The sequence below is a fragment of the Mastacembelus armatus genome, chromosome 13, assembly GCF_900324485.2.
Source record: "Mastacembelus armatus chromosome 13, fMasArm1.2, whole genome shotgun sequence".
NCBI classification, from domain to species: Eukaryota; Metazoa; Chordata; class Actinopteri; order Synbranchiformes; family Mastacembelidae; genus Mastacembelus; species Mastacembelus armatus.
The window spans coordinates 1,618,686-1,640,845 of NC_046645.1; the positions used below are offsets into that span (position 1 = coordinate 1,618,686).

A 22,160-nucleotide genomic window follows, 5' to 3' on the forward strand; every position below is an offset into this window, starting at 1 on the left:
CATTACTATAGCATGTTTTGTTGGTTTATAGTGTTTTAGACTATGTGAAAAAACAACTCACCAGTATAATGGGACCCGAGACAATTCTACTGCCTCACACAAACTGAGTCCAGAGCAAACCGGATACAATTTTTTGTTTTTTATTTACGCTAGTATTTCCCTTTCAGTTAAGTCATATTCTTCCACTTATCAGTGAGAGAGCCCCCTTATTATTAATATGCATGACAACAGAAAGGAATTCAACTTATGTTAGGGTTAGGATGACACTTTACATACACAGCTCAAAGCATGTAAGGAAGTTAAGTACATCAAGGTAAATACAAGCTCTTATTTCAGACCATTCTTGACAAAGAACTGGACGTACTGAGACCTAATTTCTTCATCGTAACCACCTAAACACACAAACTACAGGAGTGTTTATGGATCTATTCAAGCTGTAGTTAAGACACCAAAGGTTCCACCAGCCTGTTGCCTTATTCCTCCGTGTTTGTTCTTGCCACTTAGCTTTAACGGTGGAGGAAACAGGACAGGGGAATGGATGGAGGACATATGGATGGGGTCTCCATCTAAAAGTATTCAATTCTTCATGTTCACTTCTGTACACGCAAAAAAGTAATGATGACCGAGGGGAAACACCACAACACCTGGCATACACAGACCTCAGCACAAGGAGGGTTCAGAGTAAATAACACACACACACACATACATACATACATACGTACACACACACACACGGTACGGTTAAGGGCACAGGGGTTTGGTAGCCGTGATCCCATCCTTGCACATATACAGTTACAGTCTCACTCACAACCACTGTACACGGCACAAGAGGTCACCTAAATACATGGCGCCAATGAAAGAGAGCTAACATCTAGTAAGGTGGATTGGTAGCCCAGTACAGGCTGTGAGGGGGTTAAAATTCTTATTTAGACATCAGATCACACACACAAACACGCACACGTGCGTGCATACACGCATACATACATACAGACACACCCTCATTCAAATAGTGACATACGTCTGTATGCATTTAAAACTCCATAAAGCTACACGCCTGTGCAGAATATACTATCATTACTTAGTGTTGCTAGCTATAGCCATTGAATTGGCAATATATGTTCAAATATTATATGTAACCTTTTTCAGAATATACAATGAGGAATGCATTATACAGACAAACGAGACAATGTAAGCTGTTCACATGTTCAGTACATTAAAAGTAAGAGCTTCTCTACATCAATTTCTTCTTTCAAGTGCAAAATCCAATGCTCCTCCACCTACTTCAAAGGTTCATCGCTGAGCTTTAGCAAGTCCACTTCTGCGCAAACAAACTGATAAAAAAAAAAAAAAAGGACAATAACAAACAAAATCTAAACAAGTAGTCATAAATATGGAATGTTTTAAATACAAAGAAACAAGTGGTTCAATTTCTTTTCAAAACATACAAATAAAAGTCCTTCAATGCAGTTAAATGTTTTCTCTTATAACAGGACAACATGATAGAAAAAAAAAAAAAAAAAATCAGCACTCAAAACGAGAGTGGTTTGTTGCTTGCTTGTGGCCCCTGTTGTGAGTAGAAGACCATGGGAAGCTGGTGAGGAACACAAAGAGAGAAGGACAAATGGAGGGAAAGTTGTCATGAGGGTTAGGGTTGTTGAGGCTTCACATGCCATAACCAAAGCTGGGCTGTGGCGGTTGGCCGTAGCCTGGTGCTGCTGTGTAGCCGTAGCCATAGGGCTGCTGGGGAGGCATGGCCACGTTGGGCCCTGCTGTGAGCATGAGCTGGGGTGTGCCTGCAACAAAAACATCAATAACGAGTTATATGAGTACAGCTTTGGTCGCTGGAATGAATATTCTCTAGATTTCCTTGAAATGTACTGGAAACCGGTGAAGACCGCATTACAGGAACACAATTATCGTCTGTGTGGGGATTTTTTGTACCGTAAACAATAGGTTGAGACTCTGTAGCCTGCTCCTCCTGTTTCCTCAGAGACTCAGAGACTTCGAGTTTGTCCACCTGGGGAAAACACAACAACAGTGACGGTGTCAAGACTTCGGCTACACTGTCAGTGATGAGGTCTTGAAGAGCAAGGGCTGAGACGCCGGGTTTGTAACAACTGACCTCTGGGTTATTTCACTGGCTGACGGATGGGACCATTCCTGACAGGCGAAGATCAATACAGTCCCGAATTAAATAGAAACAGGCTGCGGGACACAGGCCTTGCTAATATGTTGTAGGCCCTCTATAAGGCAAAAGGAGTAACTAGAACTACGGAGAAACTGGCTACCCTACTGAGCTTGGCTACTACAGTCTGTCAGAAAGACATCCACTTAATTGTGGAAAGTGTTGGGAATTAGGAGGGAAGACAATGACAAACAGCTACTGGGCAATAATGGTCCCACCATCCAGCCACCCAAATCATCTACTCTAACATGTTGGAAATGTAGAGTATGTAGAGAACCAACCCTTTAAGCACTACGACCAATACACATGTGTTTACCCCATAAGTCTTTCCATCTCTCAGCTGAATATCAAAACATTCTTCCATGTTTGCAGTAAAGGTGAAGAAGACCAAGACATAACTTGATTACCCTCAGTTAGCAATCAGGATTCAGCTGTAGCTGAAGCTGTAACCATGAAACATGATTCTGAAAACCTGATGTCCAGAGGTGTCCTTGTACTAACGTGCCAGAGTAACAATGTGGTTATTAAGCAAAACCTGAGGCCAGAAAATGCTTCATGTGCCTGTGTTTATGCCTTATATTTGTGGGTGCCATAAACAAATATTTATCCAGACTTACTTCATACCGAAACATTCACAGGACATGTGTAGTACTCAAAGAAAAGATCACTAATAAAAGATCTGTCTGACCAGCAGTCCAAAACCTGAAGATCTTCAATTTATCACCACATACTCCAAAACTCTGCCTAAAAGTCATCAATTAACTGATCAACAACATATTTGGTGATTAATCAAGTAATTGATTTTGTTTTACCTGTAGTTGAAAATATCAAAAAATATCTGCAGACAAAAGAACATTTTACAAACAATCATTGCTCCATTTGTTTAGTCTTTCGTTTCCTATTGCCACTGTATTTAAAAAAAACTACTTTCTGTGTTTGCTTAAAACAGTCTTAGAGTAAGTCTTACAATGGGCCCAGGTAAAGTCAATGTCTGTGTGTGAATATCTACAAGAAGCATTTAGCATCTCAACACTGCCTGGTTATTCTGTGGTGCTTTATTAAATGCTAGGGAGTGTGGAGGCAGATGGCTTCAGAGAGAGAACAAAAGACAGTACTAGAGATTAAGCAGCCAGCAAAAGCTTCAGATATTGCCTTCAGCTATGACAGTGTGCAGATTAAATACAGATAAACTGATCAGTGAAGGACAGGGATACATGCTGCCAAAGGACAGGACCCCCACCCCCCCAAACCCCATTATGGCAGTTTTGGGTTCAGTTCTCTACATACTATCTGATTTCCTACTACAGTCACTCAAGTCTGTTAAAGCAGGCTGTTTCAAGAAAAAGACAGGTTGTAGTTTGGTTTTAGAAGAGAAGGGTTGAGAGTCATGCTGAAGCGGCAGTTTAGTTATTTTCTTCTTGAGGAGTGCATGAGAAAGAGAGACAGAAGCAGAGAGCCGTAGTGGAGGGAGAGTGAAAGAGGGTGGAGGGGATGGTTTTATACAGCCAGTTCAAGGTTTCCAGAAGCAGGCACAGCCAACAACAATATTTTCTAGCCTGGCCTGAGTGCTGCTGATGCTACCAGGGGAGGGGGCATGCTTGTCGCTCTATACATTGTGTAGATTGTGTTTTTCCCCCCAAAGAACACACTCAAACTACATATTATTTGCTCCCATACACTCAAGTTGTTCGGTGCTTGAAGAGACCATGCTTTACAGTGGCAGAGAATACTCAGAAGCACGTACCCCCCTCCCAAAATTCCTGTACCTACTTTTTAATGGTTTGTATCATCTGTGCTCTTTAGCAGATAAATTCAGTAGTACAGACAGACATGGAAAGATCTCTGAAAGAATGGTCACTTCATTAAAATGCCTCGTTGGCTCTTTTATTACTAAAATTAAGTCTTACACTTAGCTGCAGTCTGTGCTCCTCCTCCATGGTCTAAACATACATAAACATGGCCTCACCCCATCTTGGTATAGTATAAAATTACAACTAATAACTAGCTTCGTAATAGAACTTGAAACTACAATTATAATGACTACAAATATGCATATTGTAGCTGAAATGATCCTGAACCAAGTCAGGATAATGGCTAGGAGCAGACTGCAGCTGAGTGCTGTTATAAGACAGTTTAACATTAGAATTCATCTACAAGTCTGCGAGAAAAGGACCTGACCACAGCAGGTGACGCAGTTCCAGAGCGGTGCTCTTCCCCCACACCTGATGGGCATGCTGGTTTAAGTGGATTGCTCAGTGTGGTTGAGGAGAAAGGCCGTGATGGGGCACATTTGACAGAAATATGTCAAAAGGGGTTTTTTGTAGTGAGGAACTTGCAGAGAATAATTAGTCAAAGCATCAAAACTGATGGATGCTGTATTTCTATACCTGGGCAAATATGGACACCTGTCAGCAACACACCACCAACAAAACAGCTGTTTCCATTGATCAATGTTAAACACGTCATTACTCAGTAGATGAATCCTATTAGCTAGTACTAATGATAAACTGGATGTGATATCAAGAAGGAACAGAATTAATAGTTCCTAAACAGATTGGACTTTCACACCTCCTCTTGCTCACACCACAAGAGTTTTGTCTAATTCAATGATTAGCTCTTTATTTTTTCGTTTTGAGCTGCAAACTCTAGGCAGTCACACACACCAGCAAACTTAGCAGGGTGGGTATGATGAGCTCCACTCTGGAGTCTTGTGGGCTGGTCTGTTGTCAAGTGGAGATGTTTACATTCAGAAGCGGCAGAGTGACATGAGGAAGGGGGGCATGCAGTTTCTGCTAATTTTGCTCCTCCAATCTACAAGCTAAGTAGGACAAGGGAGAGGGGTCAAAAAGAATGATTAGAAAATGGATTCGACTTTCACCTTTTCCTTTATCGCATCAACCTGGAAAGGAAATTCAGAGAGGCAACTTAAGGAGGAAAAAAACAAATGGAAGTCTCCCAAAATAGAAACTGACAGAAAAGAGCAAACAGGACTGGTCACTTAAAGAAAAATGCAAAAATCCTGAAAAGAGACATGAGTAATAACGCCACTTTTGATACAAATGCAAACTTGAGATTAGTCTAGTACTGTGAATTCTACTTTGTTATATAGAGTATTGTAAAAAACTAAATACTAATATGACCAGGTAGTCTAAACATTTAAATGACATCTACTAAAACTAAGTCTATAATATATAAGTGGAAAAAAAAAAAATGTTTGTCCCTGTTTCACATACTCAGTCATAATCAATCAAGTGCCAAGAAATAATCAAAGTAATTACAAAACATTTTTTATATGGAGTCTAAAATAAAGTTGACTGATTAAATGACAGTTCGCTGGATGTAGTAAAATGCACCAATTTGGCAATTAAATGCAATAAATTTTACAAATCTATAACTCTCTTCTTTCAGCTATAAAAGCAATAGGTCATACTTTTGCTACGTAACAAAGAGATGGTGTGATGAGCAACACAGAAATTATGAATCTCTTATGGAACACATTTGTATGGAAAAGTAGCTTGAATGGATGAAAAGCCAAACAGAAAAGAAATCACCAGTGATGACATATGACAGAAAGAAAGGGCAAGTAGTGAGGGGGCTTTGTCTTTGATACAGTCTGGGGGAGACACTGTCAACGAATAGTATTTGCAAACATCTCAGCATCTGTTGATAGTTTTATTAGATTTCAGATGGATGGAAATGCCTGACATCAATCAGGGAAAAATTATTTACAGTTTCAGTTTAAAAGTTAAAGAGGTCTGTAGGAAACCATCTGAACAGGTCTGGCACTGTCAACCTCAGACTTGTGGGTCTTGATAGATACGTGCAGGTTGGCAAATACTATTTCACAAGTGTAAATAACTAACAGCAGGAGGAAAAAAGTCAACATGAAGACCACATCTACCTTCAAATGACTTTTTTCACTGTAGGTATCAATAACACGCATTAATACACTTTTGTCTTCTGAGAAACCTTCTCACAGATCTACAGTATTTACTTTGTTCTGAAAATCACACACCCTGGTTACCGCTAGTCTACTCACCTTAGAGAGATACTCCCGCATGACCTGGATGAAGTATGGCATAGAGAAATCCATGATGTTGTGTCGCCAGGCGGTCTCTAGCACCACATCAGGTCGCAGCAGGTCGTAGCAGGTGAACAGGCAGGCGGCAAAACACTCCTTCTTATCTTCCTTCAGGAACCATGCCAGAAGCTCCTCTGCCAGCTCAATGTCTTTGGACTCAGATGCATACTGCATGGCATCCTGCAGAGAAGAGGGCACAATTAGACTTGCTCTGTTGGTTTATGGAGTGAAATGTGATGACATGATTTACCAGCATCTATACTGGAAGTTATGTTTATTTTTCAGTGGCCACACACCTTGTAGAGCTTGTCCTTCTTGCAGAGTTCAACACTCTGTTTCCAGCGGTTGTTGCCCTTGAAGAGATAGGCTGCGATCCTCCTAAACTCAATCAACTCATGCTTCTCAAGGCCCTGGGCCAGTGAGATGTTGTCAAAGTTGTCATAGGCGTCGATGGAAGTACGCAGGGCCTGAATAAGAGAAGGCAGGATTAAAATATAGAACTGAAAAAGTAGCTCTGTGAAAACTTTTAAAATTTAGATCATCTGAAGAACTGCTGCTGGAAGTAGCAAATCCAAACTTTACCAAAAATGAAAACACCTAAAGGACATAGATCACCATACCACCAGTTACAATACATAGCAGACAAGATTAGCATCACATCACATCATACCGCATAATCCTCCTCAATGATGAAGAGATTGTTGAGTGCCTCATTTACTGACTTGTTGTTGTGATTCTGGACAGACCTTAGGTAAGGTTTAACCAGCGGCAGCTGTTTCACCTGAACAAACAATTAGAAATATAATCAACTATGTGAATTTTCTAATCTCACATATTTAAAACACAAAGCAGCCATATGTTTACAAAAAACAATAATGTATCAGGACCTTGCTAAAGTAGTTGACAGCACGTGTGTGGTCCAGCCTTGGAGAGAGGACAATGAGGAGGTCGTTCAGTAACAGGGGTTTGAACTCCAGATAAAACTGGATGGCCTTGTAATAAAGCTCCACATTGGCCACCTGAAACAAAAATCAAATATACACTCATATAATAAGAAAAGCACATCATAGCAGCTATACATATTTCTGTGGCAAAAACTGTGCTGTGACACTGCTGTTAAAAGCAGAACTCCATCCATTATCTTTACCCACTTAGTCCTATTTAGGGTCACAGGGATTTGCTGCAGCCTATCACAGAAGAACTTGTTGCCACTAATTATTATTTTTTTTTACCTTGGTTACAATGTCTTTGAACTGGCCCTCCTTCCAGGCATCAGCTGGATGGTTCATCATGGTGATGATGGCGTTATCATACTCCTCATACTTGTCATAGAGGAAAACCAGCTCTGCCCAGAGGTGAGCCTGCTCTGCTGCCCTGAGAACCTGACACACACACACACACACACACACACACACACACACACACACACACACACACACACACACACACACACACACAGCTTAGTTAATTAACTAATCAAGAATGGAGAGGGAGCTATTTAAGACTTGTTCAAATATAACTTGTTCCATGCCTTTTCAGGTACTCATGCCAGAGGAGTTGTCACGTGTGCTGTGAAGTTGATCATAAATAATGATTCATTTGAGCTGCAGCTGTTTCCTTTGCATACCTTTGGAATATTAACGCGGGACCAGAAGAGTTCCAGGTGCTCCCTCATCTTCTGGGGTTTGAATTTGGAGTACAGAATGGCCAGCTCAGTGAACATACCCATGTGAGCACGCTCCAGACCAAGAGCAGCCTCCAGCATGGTGATCAGCTCCTCAAAGTAACCACGGTCCTGCAGGATACAGATGGATTCAATAAGACAATTGAAAAAAAAAAAAAAAAGGACACACACAAAATTAAATCAAATATTGTTCATAACTGTCCTTTTAAATTAAAATTCAACTCAAGGTAACACTCTACTGTCCAGTGCTGGGAACATGTCTGTTTCCAGGTACTCTGTGTTCACTGATTACTCTGAACTGACAGCGCATGTGACATGTTTAACACTGTCTCCAGTTAACTCATGTACCTGGTAGTAGTTAATTAGTTCCTCCAGTTCATCTGCATGGACGACAATATGCAGGCCACACATTTGGGCAAGACGGAACTCCTTCCCATCCACACAAGCAAAACACACCTGGAAGGGAAGAGAATCAAATCAAACTATATATTCCACATACACACTGTCTACAGTCATTTTTCTTCATGAGGTTTTTTAGTTTGTTCTGTTTATAACAAGGCTTGGTGGCAGACAGAGAAGCACAAACGTGTGTTTCATTTGAAATCAGTACTCCATCACTGCACTGTGTTGTCATTCCTCACCTCCTTCCACGTGCGGGTGCTATTGGCCTTGCGGGCTCCGTCCACAGCAGCCTGGTACTCTCCCAGGTGCACCAGAGTGGAGGCCAGACGGCCGAAGTTGGACACATTGTTGTAAAGCAGTTTGGCTGCTTCATACATCTTGTCATCATAGCAACGATCACCCACCTACAGAATGCAAAAAGCCAGATCAGCAAAGTAGAAATTGTCAACAAAATAACAACTGCATATGCAAGTGAGTTTCATGTTTTTGTGCTTCCCAGGACCTACTTGCTGAATGTGGGCATTATTGGGCCCATTGATGAACTCCTCCAGCTCAGCCAGGCGATTGGTCTTGGCCAGGGCAAAGATCAACTCTGTTTCAACATAGGACTCGCGGGCCTTCTTGCGGGCCATTTGCAGAAACTTCACCAGGTCCTCCCAATTTCCTGCACACAATTAGATCCCATCAGTGTCATGAGCACATTAGTCTCATATATATATATTTGCCACAACACATAATTTAAGACTATTCAACACACTTAGGTATTTATCCAAAATTCTTCAGTCTAAGCACCCGATCTGCACATACAATATAGTTACAACAAAGGTAATCCTACCGCTCTGCGCTGCAGCCTGTCCCACTTCCATGTAGGCAGAAGGGTCGTCAGCCTTGATGTAAGAATCAATAGCTTCTTTGACTAGGCCCTTTTGAAGCTGAGCCTTTGCCAACTGACTCCACACTGGAGGCTCATTGCAGCGCTCAGCAAACTCATACGCTCTGTCCAAGTTACCAATGTGCTCAATCAGAACCTGGACACAAGGAAAACATAAAATCAGTGAATATCAAGATGAACAACACAGCAACAAAAATCCAGCTTTAGGTCAAGGTTCTGATTCCAAAATAATATGCCTTGCCTTAAGCTGTATACACCCCTAAAACATATACAGTGAAGAAGGAAGGCACTTACCTGCACAGCAGAGGTGTTGACATCAAATTTTCTAAAGATAGCAAAGGCTTCCTCAAACAGCTCATTGCTGATGGCGATGTTAGCAATGTCTGGGGCATCATAGTTGTCCAGACGGTTGATGTACTCCATAACTCGTGTCCGATCAGCTTTAATAGCTGTCAGGATGAGCAGATTCTGGAGGTTTCTGAAATAACCAAGACAGATGATTTTCAGTGAGGATCTTACAAACACATTTTCAACTGGGTGCTTTGTTTAATATGATCAAAATTTTAAAAACAGGCTCAAAACACTGGATTACTGTGCCTTATATTGCATAGTGCGATTGCAGATGTATTCTTTAGATTCACAGTCACAGAAGCATTTGGTGGTACACAGGTAGCATCATCTCTTTCCTACCTGTGCTCACTAAATACAGAGTTATCTAGGACAATCTTCTCAAGAAGCTCGATGAGCTCATTGGGAAGGTCGGCGGTCATGAAGGCTTTGACAGTGACAGACACCTCCTCGGGATCCTGGGTCTCTGACAAGGCTGTCTGCACAACCTGCAGTCGAGATGGACAATGCTAGATATGGTATTTTAGGTGAAATAGTTTTACTTACTTTAAAGTTTAGCTAAACTACAACAAAACAGGCAGATATAAGATTAAAGGAGAAAAGTAAAGATGGATGTAGTTAGAAAACTTACAACTACTATCAAAACGGTACAGGTCTAAAATGAAATTCAATACATTGCCAGCTATGTTTCATTAACAAGCTAAGTCAACTAACACAGGCAGCATAATTTAGAGGTATTAAACAAAGCAAAGACTTCCACCTGATCGATCAGTGGTCTTCTGTAATTGTTTGTCTCCAACAGGACACTTGCCCACAGCTCAGGATTCTTGCGACGTACAAGGTAGCGGGACAAACTCTTGAATAGTGAGTTCTCATTGCAGACCTGAAGGATGACATTCACAAAGTGTTAACCAAAGTGTTAACCTAGCAAGTCAAGTCATAATTTATGTGCAATGTCACAAAACAAGACAAAACGAACATAAGAAAAAAGTACAATCATTTCCCATTGTCCTTTTTTAGCTTTTAATAAAAATATGACTGCAATCTAAACTCACATGAATAAGTTCCTGGTCACACTGTCCTCTTTCATAGGCCACACAGGCAAGGTGGGGGTCTCTCTTCTCACAGTACTTGCCCACCACACGGCTGTCGTAGTAGGGGTTCTCTCTCAGGAAGCGCTCAGGGTTGTTGTTGCTGTCAATGTAGATCTTGGCCAGAGCATTGTGGGTTGCAGGTTCCTCACAACCTTCATGAATTCTAGCCTCCAACCAAGGCAGCAGCAGCTTCAATCTGGAGAATGACACACATAAGGACTTGTCATTACTCTTTCAACTCGAACTGCTGAGGCATGTTTGCCTGAACTTATGGCTACACGATCTTTGCAGCCTGGTAGTTTAACTTGTTCTTTTCTTCTTACCGATTTCTTTTCTCTACTTCAGCAACCAGTTCATCTGTAGAGAACTGTCCTCTCACCACCATGATCAGGTTCTTAATCACATCCTCAGCACAGTCTACATCCAGCAACCCTCCGATGACTACTGGAAGACGGCTTGGGTTTACCTGGAATAAATTATAACATTTTCACACGTTACCTTTCAGGAAAAGAGTAACGCACAACAGTAGCTGATGTTAAGTAGCGCAAATCATATCTATTTCTTAACTCAGTGTTGCAGTTAAAAATGTAATACAGAATTGGTAGAGAAAGGTTTCTGATTGCATAGGCCTGGAACAATTTTCCACTAATAACATACCTTCTGCACATAGATCTCAATGTATTTCTGCAGGCTGTTGCGGTACAGGTACAGGACCAGATCATGGACAAAATCAAAGCGGTCACACACAATGATCAAAGGCAGCTGGTCAGTCAGTTTGGCTTCCTGTAGAGACAAAATATTAAATTGGAAATGGCTCATACATGCTAGTGTTGCTCAACAACGTTCTAAAGAAAAGTGAAGTGATTTTATAGTTAAATGTTTATTCTGCACTAGACCAGTTCCAACCTTAAGGAAGTTCTTCACACGTTCAGGGTCGTAGCAGTTACTCTCTCGGCAAATTCTCTCCACCTCTTTGATCTGTCCCGTCTTGCAGGCAGCCTGGATATATTTAAAGTGGACCTCTGGATCCTGGCTGAAGTTCACAATGGATCCCAAGAAGTAGAACAAACCTGGAAAACAAAAATGGCAACATTAACAGGAGAGCTAAGAGCAGCTATCTTTTAAAACTGTTGCTGTTTTCTCAGAATTAACAGGAAAGGCAAGGCTGCTTTGAACTTCTTATATTCCCAGCTTACCCTCAAAGCTTTTGAACGACTCAAACAACTCAGTAAGTGCCTGAGTGGTGAGCTGCTCATGGTACTTGGAGGCCACTTGCACACAGATCTGCAGGTTCTGGCGGATATTTGCGGACAACATGGCCCTCAGACACTCCAGAGAGTCCTCCACTGACAAGGAGCCAAAGAAATTCACCAACCACTGTAGAAAGAAACAAAAAAAAAATGTCAGCAATACAACACCCAGTATTATAACTAAATAAATAAATTAAAATAAAATAAATTAACACCTTTTTCATATGAGCATATGTAGAAAGCAGAATTAGAGTGACACGTTATTCATGTCTCATGTATTTTTAATGTTCCTTGTTCTGGTTATACCTCTGGGTTGAGAAGATGTGTGTGCACCACAGCACGTTTGATGTCGTACAGGTCTGTATAATGCTCCAGCGCCCTCTGCAGGAGACCAGCCTTCTCACACAGCTGTGCCACATGTGCACGATCGTAGTGGGTGAACATCTGATTGCCCAGGATGGCATCTGCAACCTACAACAAAGGATAGAGACATTTCAATTGCTATGAATAGGAAACACTGCAATAGTGGGAATTTAGCTTTTCAGAAAAAGTAACAGTGAGGTGCTTTTCAAAGATGAAACAAACCTGAGAGGTTAGTGTCAAAAATTATGAAAAAAAGTCTAATAAATCTGATTACTTAACTATACAGATAGATTAAAATGAAGTAACTTGAATCTTTAGATCTGATGTATACACGTTTTTGTACCTGAGGTGCATGAACCAAATTCATTTCCAGAAGGCGTGTCTGCAGTGGTCCTTCCATGGGTCTGTTGTTTTTCAGGGCATCTAGTAGGAAGGATGTGCATTGCTGGATCAGGTTGTACTCCATGAACACATCCACAATCTGAAAACAAAACAGAAAGCATTAATCACAGATGAAAACGCTTCAAAAACACATGTTTTGTGGTCTTTTTAATCAAATAACAGCTGACTACTTTATTACATTGTTAACTGCTGAACATCACCCAATGTAATAAAACCGTTTGTTGCTAATATGACATGTGAGGGCTTCTGATTATATGCTACATGTGTTTTTACCTGTGTAATGTCAGCAAGTGGCTCTTCATCCTGAACCAGCATCTGGGAGAACTGAAGGCCCTGCTCTGGACTAATTCGCATTACATTCCTTAGCAGGAAGATCCAGTCTGGAGTGTAGCCCACCTACAGGGACAACAGACCTTTAATCATAATAGCCCTACAACTGGGGTGTGTCCTAACTGCTGCAAAACCACATAAAACAAAAATAAATGTAAATTAATGTTAGGACAACACTAAAACAACATACGACTCTCCAGCACGTTAGTCTAATGTAAGAAAAAATGGAATAACAGAAAGTAAGGCCTTGTCACATACCTTTTTCGCATAAAGGACAATCTTCTGGAATTGGCCAGTCTCTGCAAAGCACTGAATGACCTTGTTGGGGACATTCGCTCTGAGGTAGACACTGAGGGCAAGAGTAGGGTCTACAGACTTCACCAAATCCCCAAGCTCCTCAGAGCATTCCAACTGTAATCACACACACAGTGTCACTGAGTACAGGTATAAGAGCAATTCAGCAACTCAATTTGGGAAAATCAGAACAATGGCACAGAAGAAAATTATATGTAATCCTCAAGCTGACAAGTACTGACATACCTTGTCCTCTTTCAGCCATTTTTCCAGTAGCTGCTTGCGGCCCTGTTGGAGAACAGGCCTGCACAGCTCCAGAGACTCAAACTTATTAAGCTGGCCCTGGTCCAGCAGGATGCCAAAATACTGAAGCAAGGGAGATGTCTGGCCTGGCTGAGCTGGAACACTTTGGAACCGACGGATTGTGTCTGGAGTCCGCAGGATGCCCTGAAAGAAGATGCAGAGGCTAAGGATTTAAATGACAGTGGGAAGATTCTTTCACCACTGAAAGACTCGCTAGTTATTCTGTTTTAGTTTTAAATATCCCATAGTCTCTTATCATGGTTAAACCTTTTTCTTATACATGCTTTTGAAGTACACAAGTGCTCAGTTGTAGCCTATACTAGTTGAACTGTAAGCAGTGTCATTTTGTTTGACCCCTCAGAGAGTGTAGTGGCAGTACCTTGGGTGCATTGGCCGCCACCTTAGCAGCTTCAGAATAATTCCCAGCTGCAAAGAGTGTGTTGAACTTTCGGGCGAACAGCTCCTCAGCACCAGCAAGGTTGTTACGAACAGCCATGCGAAGGGCCAGGTCAGGGTTCTGGAGTACATTTGTAATGTAGGGAATGATATTTTCCTCTTCCACGCAGACTGACAGAACCTGGAAAAGCACATTTGCAATATTTTATTATCTGTAGAGAATAGAGCTTACCTAATTAATGAGATTTATTCCTGCAGGCACAAAGAGTCAATATTCATGTAATATTTATTTTATTCCTCAGTGCACTCGAAAAACATTTACCACTATAGCAAATTAACATGTATAGTAATATGCATGTCCACAAGGAATCACTGATTGCCCTGAACACCCAGAGTGGACAAGCTAACCCATGAAAGAGAACACACACCCTGTGTGAAGAGTGCACATTTAATTGACTGTGAAATATTGAAACATTCGGATATAAAACCAAGCACAAGTTCTCTGTGTACACCTCTGTATGCAAAAACAGATTTAAGTGTATTACATCCTATGATTGTCACATTCCTAAACTACAATGAGGGATAACTTCATGTTGTGGAGTCCAGTGTTATATATTGAACGTGTGTGTATGTGAGAATACACTGAGCTGTATGTGGTTGACCTGCAGGTCAGAGTCAGTAACAGGATTAGACTGCATAGTCTTCCCAGCCAAGCTTCCCCCCCCCCGCTGTGATTCACATGCTGCCTCACACTGAAGATGCTGCTCCACTTCCTCAGTCAAGGTCACAACACTACATAACTGAATGACCCATGCTGACACAGAAAAGGACTGATATATCACAGGCAATGTGAATCACTATCAAATGTCAGCAATAACAGACCAAAACAGAGAGGAATCTAGTATGAACACATGTAGTGTAGTCATGTGGTCATACTAGCACTGATTTATAAATAATCATGAATATTCATGTGTCAGTCATCTGTGTGCAAAACTATGCTGATTTTATAAAAGATGTCCATTCAAATATTTTTTAAACATTATGCCTTTTACAAATTTTTAGTGCAAGACTCAGATATAACTGGCTTTATTTTTGTCCATTTTCAAACCTAAAGCAAAAACATCAGTTTGAAAACCAATATGCCAAAGCAAACATGACGTCGACATTCAGAGAAAAAAAAATTTGAATGAGACAAACTACTCCAGCGGTATTCATGCACCTATGTTTATGTGTGTTTGTGCCTTTGCACTGTATACAGTCCTTAATGGGGATATTACACAACCATAAATGTAAAAGTATTTTGGGAGTGGCAGAGTTAGAACATTACCTGTCCTTTCCTGTTGACTCCAATGATACCAGCTGTCGGCTCATGGGGTGCAGTGACAAAAATGGTTTCCCCACTGATTCTGTTCATGTAAATACAAGTTCCAGTCTCCAGGTCGTACAGGTGGATGTAGCCATATTTGGTGATGAGAAAAACGACATCTTGCTTGGAGCTGATCTAGAAATATAGGAACAGAACTTTTAGGGCACATAAAAAGACAGACCACTGTCACACTGGCCTTAGGAAGCAAGACTGAATTTACTATCTTAACTGTCCAGCAGAACTGCTCACACTGACCCTCCCCTTCCAAATGTGACATTTCAGTGCATTTGTTGGATGAACACTAGCCGTAACACTACTGTTTAAAGAACAAAGACAAAGAGAGGTGGTTTTTGTACCTGCATGGCAACAGGAAAATCATTCTGGGCCTCTGGAGGAAAGAAAACATCCACAGCTTTCTTTGGAAATGGCTGGTTCCCAGTCGGCGGAGTCCCCACTTCAATTATGTGCAGCTAGAAAAAAAAATATATACAAAAAGCAGACAAAGTCAAGTTACAAGATTCTCTCAAACACCTTTCATTACATTGATTTCCACTATTCAAATGTGTCTATCCTGATCACTTTGTTTGCTGTTTGCAGTGCCAGTAAATCTTACTTTTCCTCCCGCTTGTCCTCGCACAGCAAAGCAAAACAGAGTTGATTCCTCCGTGTTTCCCTCCATCTTGAACTGTGCAAAGCCAGCAGCATGTCCCTCAATGGGCTGAGATACTTTCCTGTCTACCGAGTAAAGCTGCATGGCTCCGACAACACGATTTTGCTGAAGAGGAGAGAGGGCTCACAGGTTAGCCCTGAGCTGTCTGGGATATATGTCTATTGATTCTTCATTGCCTTTGCTTCCAGGATCACTGAGCCCACTGAAATCTGATGAAAGCTGCCGTTTCATTACATAACTCAAAATGCAACATGAAATGTCAATACAAATATATAATTCCTCACTTTAGGAAGTTGAAACTACACACAAGCTTTTAATCACAACATAATCTTCAACAGCAAATTAATAGGCACACAGAATACTATTAAGCTGCAGCTCTGCTGTTCTCCAATACAAGACTAATGACAGTATTTATTAAACGTGTTCACGGCTTTTTTTCAAAATGCTGCTCTTCAGTCACAGTTTGTTTACCTGTGCTGAGATGCCAATGAGTAGCAACCATTTCTGTTTGGCATCTGTGCGGTAGTTGATGATCTGGCAGCCTGCCAGGCTGGAGTGACGATCAAAGACTTTGATCGGCTGAGAGTCACCCTCCATGCTCCAATGGTAGACAGCGTTGTCCGTGACCAGGGCCACAGTGTTGAGGGAGATCCACTTCCAGAACGTCACATCATCTGTCATCGTGTGAGCCTTCATCTTGCTCTTCATCTCAATGTTGAAGATCTGCAAGGTCTTTGCCGCTGCAAATATTCAGAGCCAAGGTTATTGTACAATGACACAGGTGAATGGTGTGACCACGCCCACCCCCATCAAAAAATTCTCTTTAAAAAAAAAAAAAAATGAACCAAACCAGTCCAGCGACTAAAGCTACCACAAACCACAGCAGACTTCAGGAGGAAACGTACGATTTGGGCATACCAAATTCCAAATGCTGGAGAAATGTTGGTAGTCAGGGTTTGGACTGAGTAACAGCAAAGGACCATACAAAAAGCCAATACCAGTGTCAAAGCAATAGGCAACACTAACAAAGGGGCAACCACTTAGGTGGTGTATCTGCATTCAGTAGATCTGATGCAAGAAACTTTTAATGTGACACATTCTGTAAAAATCATCATTCATTTACAAAACAAATTTTGATTTGAGAAGCTCACACAGACTTGACAGTGCTCAGACTATCAAAAAAATGTGATGTGCTCATTCCTCTCACTGAGTCCACTGTGTTGACACACTGCAACATCATAAAGCAAGGAGCTGTGTTGATTAACTATCAACATGAATGGAGTGTTGCAGCTGCTACATATGCAATCACTGAATCTAATCTCATAGTTTCAACAGTTCCTGTAAACACAAACATGCATCAATGCAGTCCCTTGTATTTTTTAACAGTACTATTTTAGGCCTGAAAGCTGACTTGGAAATATTATTTCTTCTACTACTACTACTACTACTACTTTCAGCACCTTCTCAATTGAATAAATAATGATGATCTTTGTTGCTTTGGTAAAATGGTTCAATTCTTTACTGAATTTGTCAACCAAAACCAGATCAAGTAATCAATATAGTAATCAGATATAGTAATCAATGTCTGCAAAAAAAACTGAAACTCAGTGCATGTCAAATTGAGGCTTTATGGCCTGTGTCCAGTCCTCCACCTCCCCACATTATTATACCTCTTAAGGGAGTCACATCATAATTTAATCCAAAAATGAGTTATATGGGATTTTGGGTTGGGTCTGAATGCAGATTAGCAAAAGACGACAAAGCACAGAAACAGATGATGGGAAGGATGCTAGATGGATGCACTGACACCAAGTCGGTTTTCTTCCTCCAGTTCAATCTCAGAGGAATGACACATCAATTCTTTGGGCCCAAGACATATATTTTAGGTTCACTCAGGCCTCAACAAGCCAAACCATTACATAATACAGCTGATGAATAGCAATGCCTCGTGATCTAAATAATGAAATAGAGTGAAATTTCTGAATAAATACTTTGGCAACATAGGGAGAAAAACACGTAAGAATTTTAATGAGCCAAAAGCAATATTACTATCTGCAATAGAAGAATAATGAAGGGAGCACTGTCCAAGCACAGGCCGGAAATTTGCACTGTATCTGTAGTTGCATACATGATAGTGTTAAAGCACAGTATTCAGTGAAGCTTCAGGTTTGTTTCATTTAATTACTGAAAGGTGGAACAGACCCTTAAGTTGAAAGCAATGTAAATGATTAACATGTGCTTTTCAACCTCGTTTCTTATAGATAGATTATATATTTTTATTAATTAATCAGTAATAGCACATTTCCAATGTCATTATTCTGCGCTTAGCTAAATTCTACAGCATCCTTTGTATAAGTGCCACTGGGAGCTCCACGATGGGAAATCTTTCTAGTTTTGCATATGGCAATGAAAGGTTTGGTAGACATAACTACATCACAGCTCATTTAAATATTATTTTTAACAAATATATTCACAATATAAGTTCAGTAAAGAGGTTTTATGAACGGTAGTGAGTTCTTCATACTAGAACCGAGTTCCTAAAATTACATTTAAAAATGAATAAATAAATGAATAAAAATTCTGTTTTTTTTTTTTAGGTTTTTAACACCAAGTCTATATATTTAACTAAATAACTTCTACAGTCTAAAATTTCCCAAAACAACAATATTTGACAGAAAACATCTGTTGAAAGAATGCTTACTGTCATTACAACCACCCTGAAGGTAGTTTTAAGCCTTTATGTACTGATTTTCATGTTGCACTTAAAAGAAAAAGAAAGCATTAAAAAATGCAAACCACTGTACACGTTTTAGAAAACGGTCAGCTGTAATTTAAAATATATGTATATCAAAGAAAATAGGACAAGTACACACATCCACAAAAACGAAGGAGAAAGATGCAGCCCTTTAAGATGCCTTTGCAATTTTACTATGCTCTCCTTGTGTTGTCGTAAATTCAAGCATTCATTAAAATAACCATCATTACTGTGCAAACATTTCAAGACAGTGCATACAGGACTACACTTTAACAACTCATGATATGTAAAATTCAACTCACCGTCTGCAAACATAAGCAAGCAGTAAGAAATGAAAAAAGAGCAAAAACAAGCAAAATAGACAAAGCATTCATGACAGCATGACATTTTACTAGCACTGGTACTACAGCTACATTTCCTAAAATATCAGTGTCTTGTACATTTCAAGTTGTTACACTACTTAACTTTTTTGACAAACAAATGGGGTGGTCTACATATGAAGATCAAAAATGAAAAGCAGACTGTGACAGCTACATAACTCATCAACAACACAAAGAAAATTTACACAAATGGCCAAATGTAATTGAAAAGCATCGTAACAAGGTATGTGACTGACCAAAACTTTAACGGTTTACGTTTCAGTTACATGCCTGCAGAAATCTAGCGCACTCCTTTTTCTGTAGCACATACATTTATGTGCTAAGAGTGCTAGATATGCATTTTAGCTAGGACTTACCTTTAAGGGCAATAACTTTGCTGGCAGGGTTCATGATGGCGCTGTCTGCAGAGATAGGCCTGCGGATGGGATTGTTTGGATCGGCCATGTCTATGATGACAACCTGGGCCTGCTCACCCACTTTCTCCCTGATACAGATGAATTTGTCAGACTCCATGGTCAGTGTGCTGAATCCAATGTTGGCTGGGTTGATTCCCAGGTTCTGGAGCTGTGAAGAATACATGAACTGTTTTAGACAATAAACATCAAGAATTAAAGCTTCATTTACACTATATTCATTTTTGTAAAGATAGTAAATATGCTGTAGTAAACAGCAGACATAAACTTTACCATAGGTTCATTATTATTAGACTGGTGGGAAAAATCTCTCCTTTACAAAAGGTGTTTTTTTATTATTTTTTTTTATTATGTGATGTATTCTTGAAGGGTACCCTCCCTTGTTATGGACTATGCAACAGGCTGAGCTACCACTTTATCAGCCACATCTACTTAAAATGAATGCAACATATCAAAACTGGCCTGCAATAAATTCAGCCTTCATGAAATTTATAACACAGGTTTTGTCTAAATTGTTTAAAGGGGCTGTTAATTCAGCTGTGTACAGTCACCGTGAGAGCAGTAGTTTGTTAAACTAAAATTGTGCTAGACTGACAGGAGTTTCAATCACTCAGCTTACCCATATTATGCAAATTTAAACAAAACAACTCAGGAACAGGAAATAGTTTATCAGCACCAACAGAGTGCAGCCCCCAAAGTGATAATATAGTTGAAACAACACTGTTACATTAATAAAGTTGAGATTTTTACAGGACAAATTCATTTATTTTAGCTTGAAGTAACTAATAAACTCACAAATGGCTTTATACTGTCCCACAAGGAAAGGTCATTCAAGGTGCATGGACATAATTAGGCTGAGATACACCAGCTGAGCCTGAACGGACTCTAATCCCTCCCCAGGTGTTTTTTTTAAATATGATGCAAGTATGAGACAAAAATCCTGTGATGTGTGATCCACCAAAGCTCGGATAGGTGGAGGAGGTAACAGTTTTACAGCTGGAAACCCTTACAGAATCATCTTACAGTCTCCCTATGGCTGTACCAATGGCCTGTCGTGACACCGTTTGGCGTGAATGGCACAGGGTCGAGCCAGACTGCAGCGGGTTTACACTCTAACCAACTAACGTTAGTGGTACAACCACTTGACACCACCACCATCAGCGAGTCGGTGTGATATAATTACACCATGACTGCATCAAAAACAGCCATCACACCGATAATCCTCCATGTTAACCAGCAGCTTAACGTTAGTTATATAGCTACGATTAGATGACGTGACTACAACATCCCTCACGACGACCTGACGTTAACGGTTAGCTAGCGATGCAAATAACGGTCGGTATTAGCCAACTACCTCAAACGAAGCCACTCAATACGACTATAAACACACAAAAAAACTGGTGAATAAAAATATTAAGTGTTAAATGTTATCAAATGCCGCCCCCTTCAGTCACTGACAGCTAGGTTAGGTCGGCTAACGTTACACTAACAGCATCAGTGCAATGAATGAGAGCTGCTAGCCTGGAAAGCTAGTAGCTAGCTGCTGGCTAAACGGGGGAGGGGAGGTCATTCATTTGCTGCGGGTATTGACACTGACACTGGCTAGTGAGTTGTCAAACCACTGTTTATCTGAGAAATCTGCAAGTAACAATTACACAACATACCTGCAGGTGCTCCTGGAAGCGGATAGGTAGGATCTGAGCCATGGTGGTTTCCTTGAGCTTCTCCGGAGTCCTAGCCTCTACAGCTAACTAGCTAGCTAGGCTGAAGCACCGAGCTAGCTACGACCTCCTCACTGTATGTGTCGGTCGGAGCCACACGGTGAAAACGAAAAACACAATAAAAAGGTGATATTCAGTAGGCTACTGCCAATCGTTTCCAAAACCCAGTGCCAGTAAAAACGCTAAATAAACCCCCTCTTCTGTGTGTGCGTCCGCACTGCATCGATGGATAGCAGCGGCTGATCTTCAGTCCAAAACCCGCAATGGCGGCGGAAACGGCTCACAGCCTTCCCAGTCCGGAAGCATCCAGGGAGCTCTGGAAGGACACTGGGTCTGGCCCCGTGTTTAGGATGGCTATGAGAAACTAAGTTTCTCTATTCTGGCAAATCTTACACATTTCTGGGTCTCTGTTCTTTTCAGCTCCACAGCCTGAGTGGATTTAACCAGGACAGCTTACAATTCAACCATCCACGTCCATTACATACTTGATATTTACTTTTTTTTTTTTTAAATCTGAGTATATTTTTTACAGCTGCACCCCAAATACCAATTGTGATCAAATATTACTTAACAAAAATTTTGCCTAACATTAGTTTAATAAGGCAAAGAAATCGAGTTCACTATTTTTTTTTTTTTTTTTTTTTTTTTAAAGATCTCTACCAAACAGGTGAGTTTGGATTTCAGTGTACAACACAGTCAATAAAATATCATTTATGCTGAATCTAAAGAAATCTTAGAACAAGATGCAAAAGATGACTCAAGACAAACAAATGCATTTTAAGAAGCAGTTGTATTTGACTATAAAGGCATTTCTAATCCAGTGTCTCTAAG

At 40.5% G+C, this 22,160-nt stretch overlaps 1 protein-coding gene across 1 annotated transcript; it reads right to left on the reverse strand.

Annotated features, from left to right (window-relative positions):
• Positions 1-124: 124 nt before the first annotated feature.
• Positions 125-21,622, reverse strand: LOC113136588 (clathrin heavy chain 1-like). The gene is made up of 32 exons (XM_026317535.1): positions 21,273-21,622; positions 19,552-19,759; positions 16,532-16,800; positions 16,004-16,165; positions 15,747-15,860; positions 15,352-15,525; positions 14,008-14,205; positions 13,572-13,772; positions 13,290-13,442; positions 12,975-13,097; positions 12,643-12,780; positions 12,243-12,407; positions 11,883-12,063; positions 11,593-11,756; positions 11,344-11,469; positions 11,010-11,152; positions 10,648-10,882; positions 10,353-10,475; positions 9,935-10,080; positions 9,539-9,722; positions 9,188-9,380; positions 8,859-9,016; positions 8,592-8,756; positions 8,299-8,406; positions 7,894-8,061; positions 7,499-7,648; positions 7,154-7,285; positions 6,937-7,047; positions 6,563-6,733; positions 6,225-6,446; positions 1,942-2,017; positions 125-1,793 (listed from the first exon to the last, which is right to left on the reverse strand). Exons 1-32 carry the CDS (start codon positions 21,312-21,314, stop codon positions 1,663-1,665), a joined length of 5,034 nt encoding a protein of 1,677 aa, XP_026173320.1. The 5' UTR covers positions 21,315-21,622; the 3' UTR covers positions 125-1,662.
• Between the last annotated feature and the right edge of the window lie 538 nt (positions 21,623-22,160).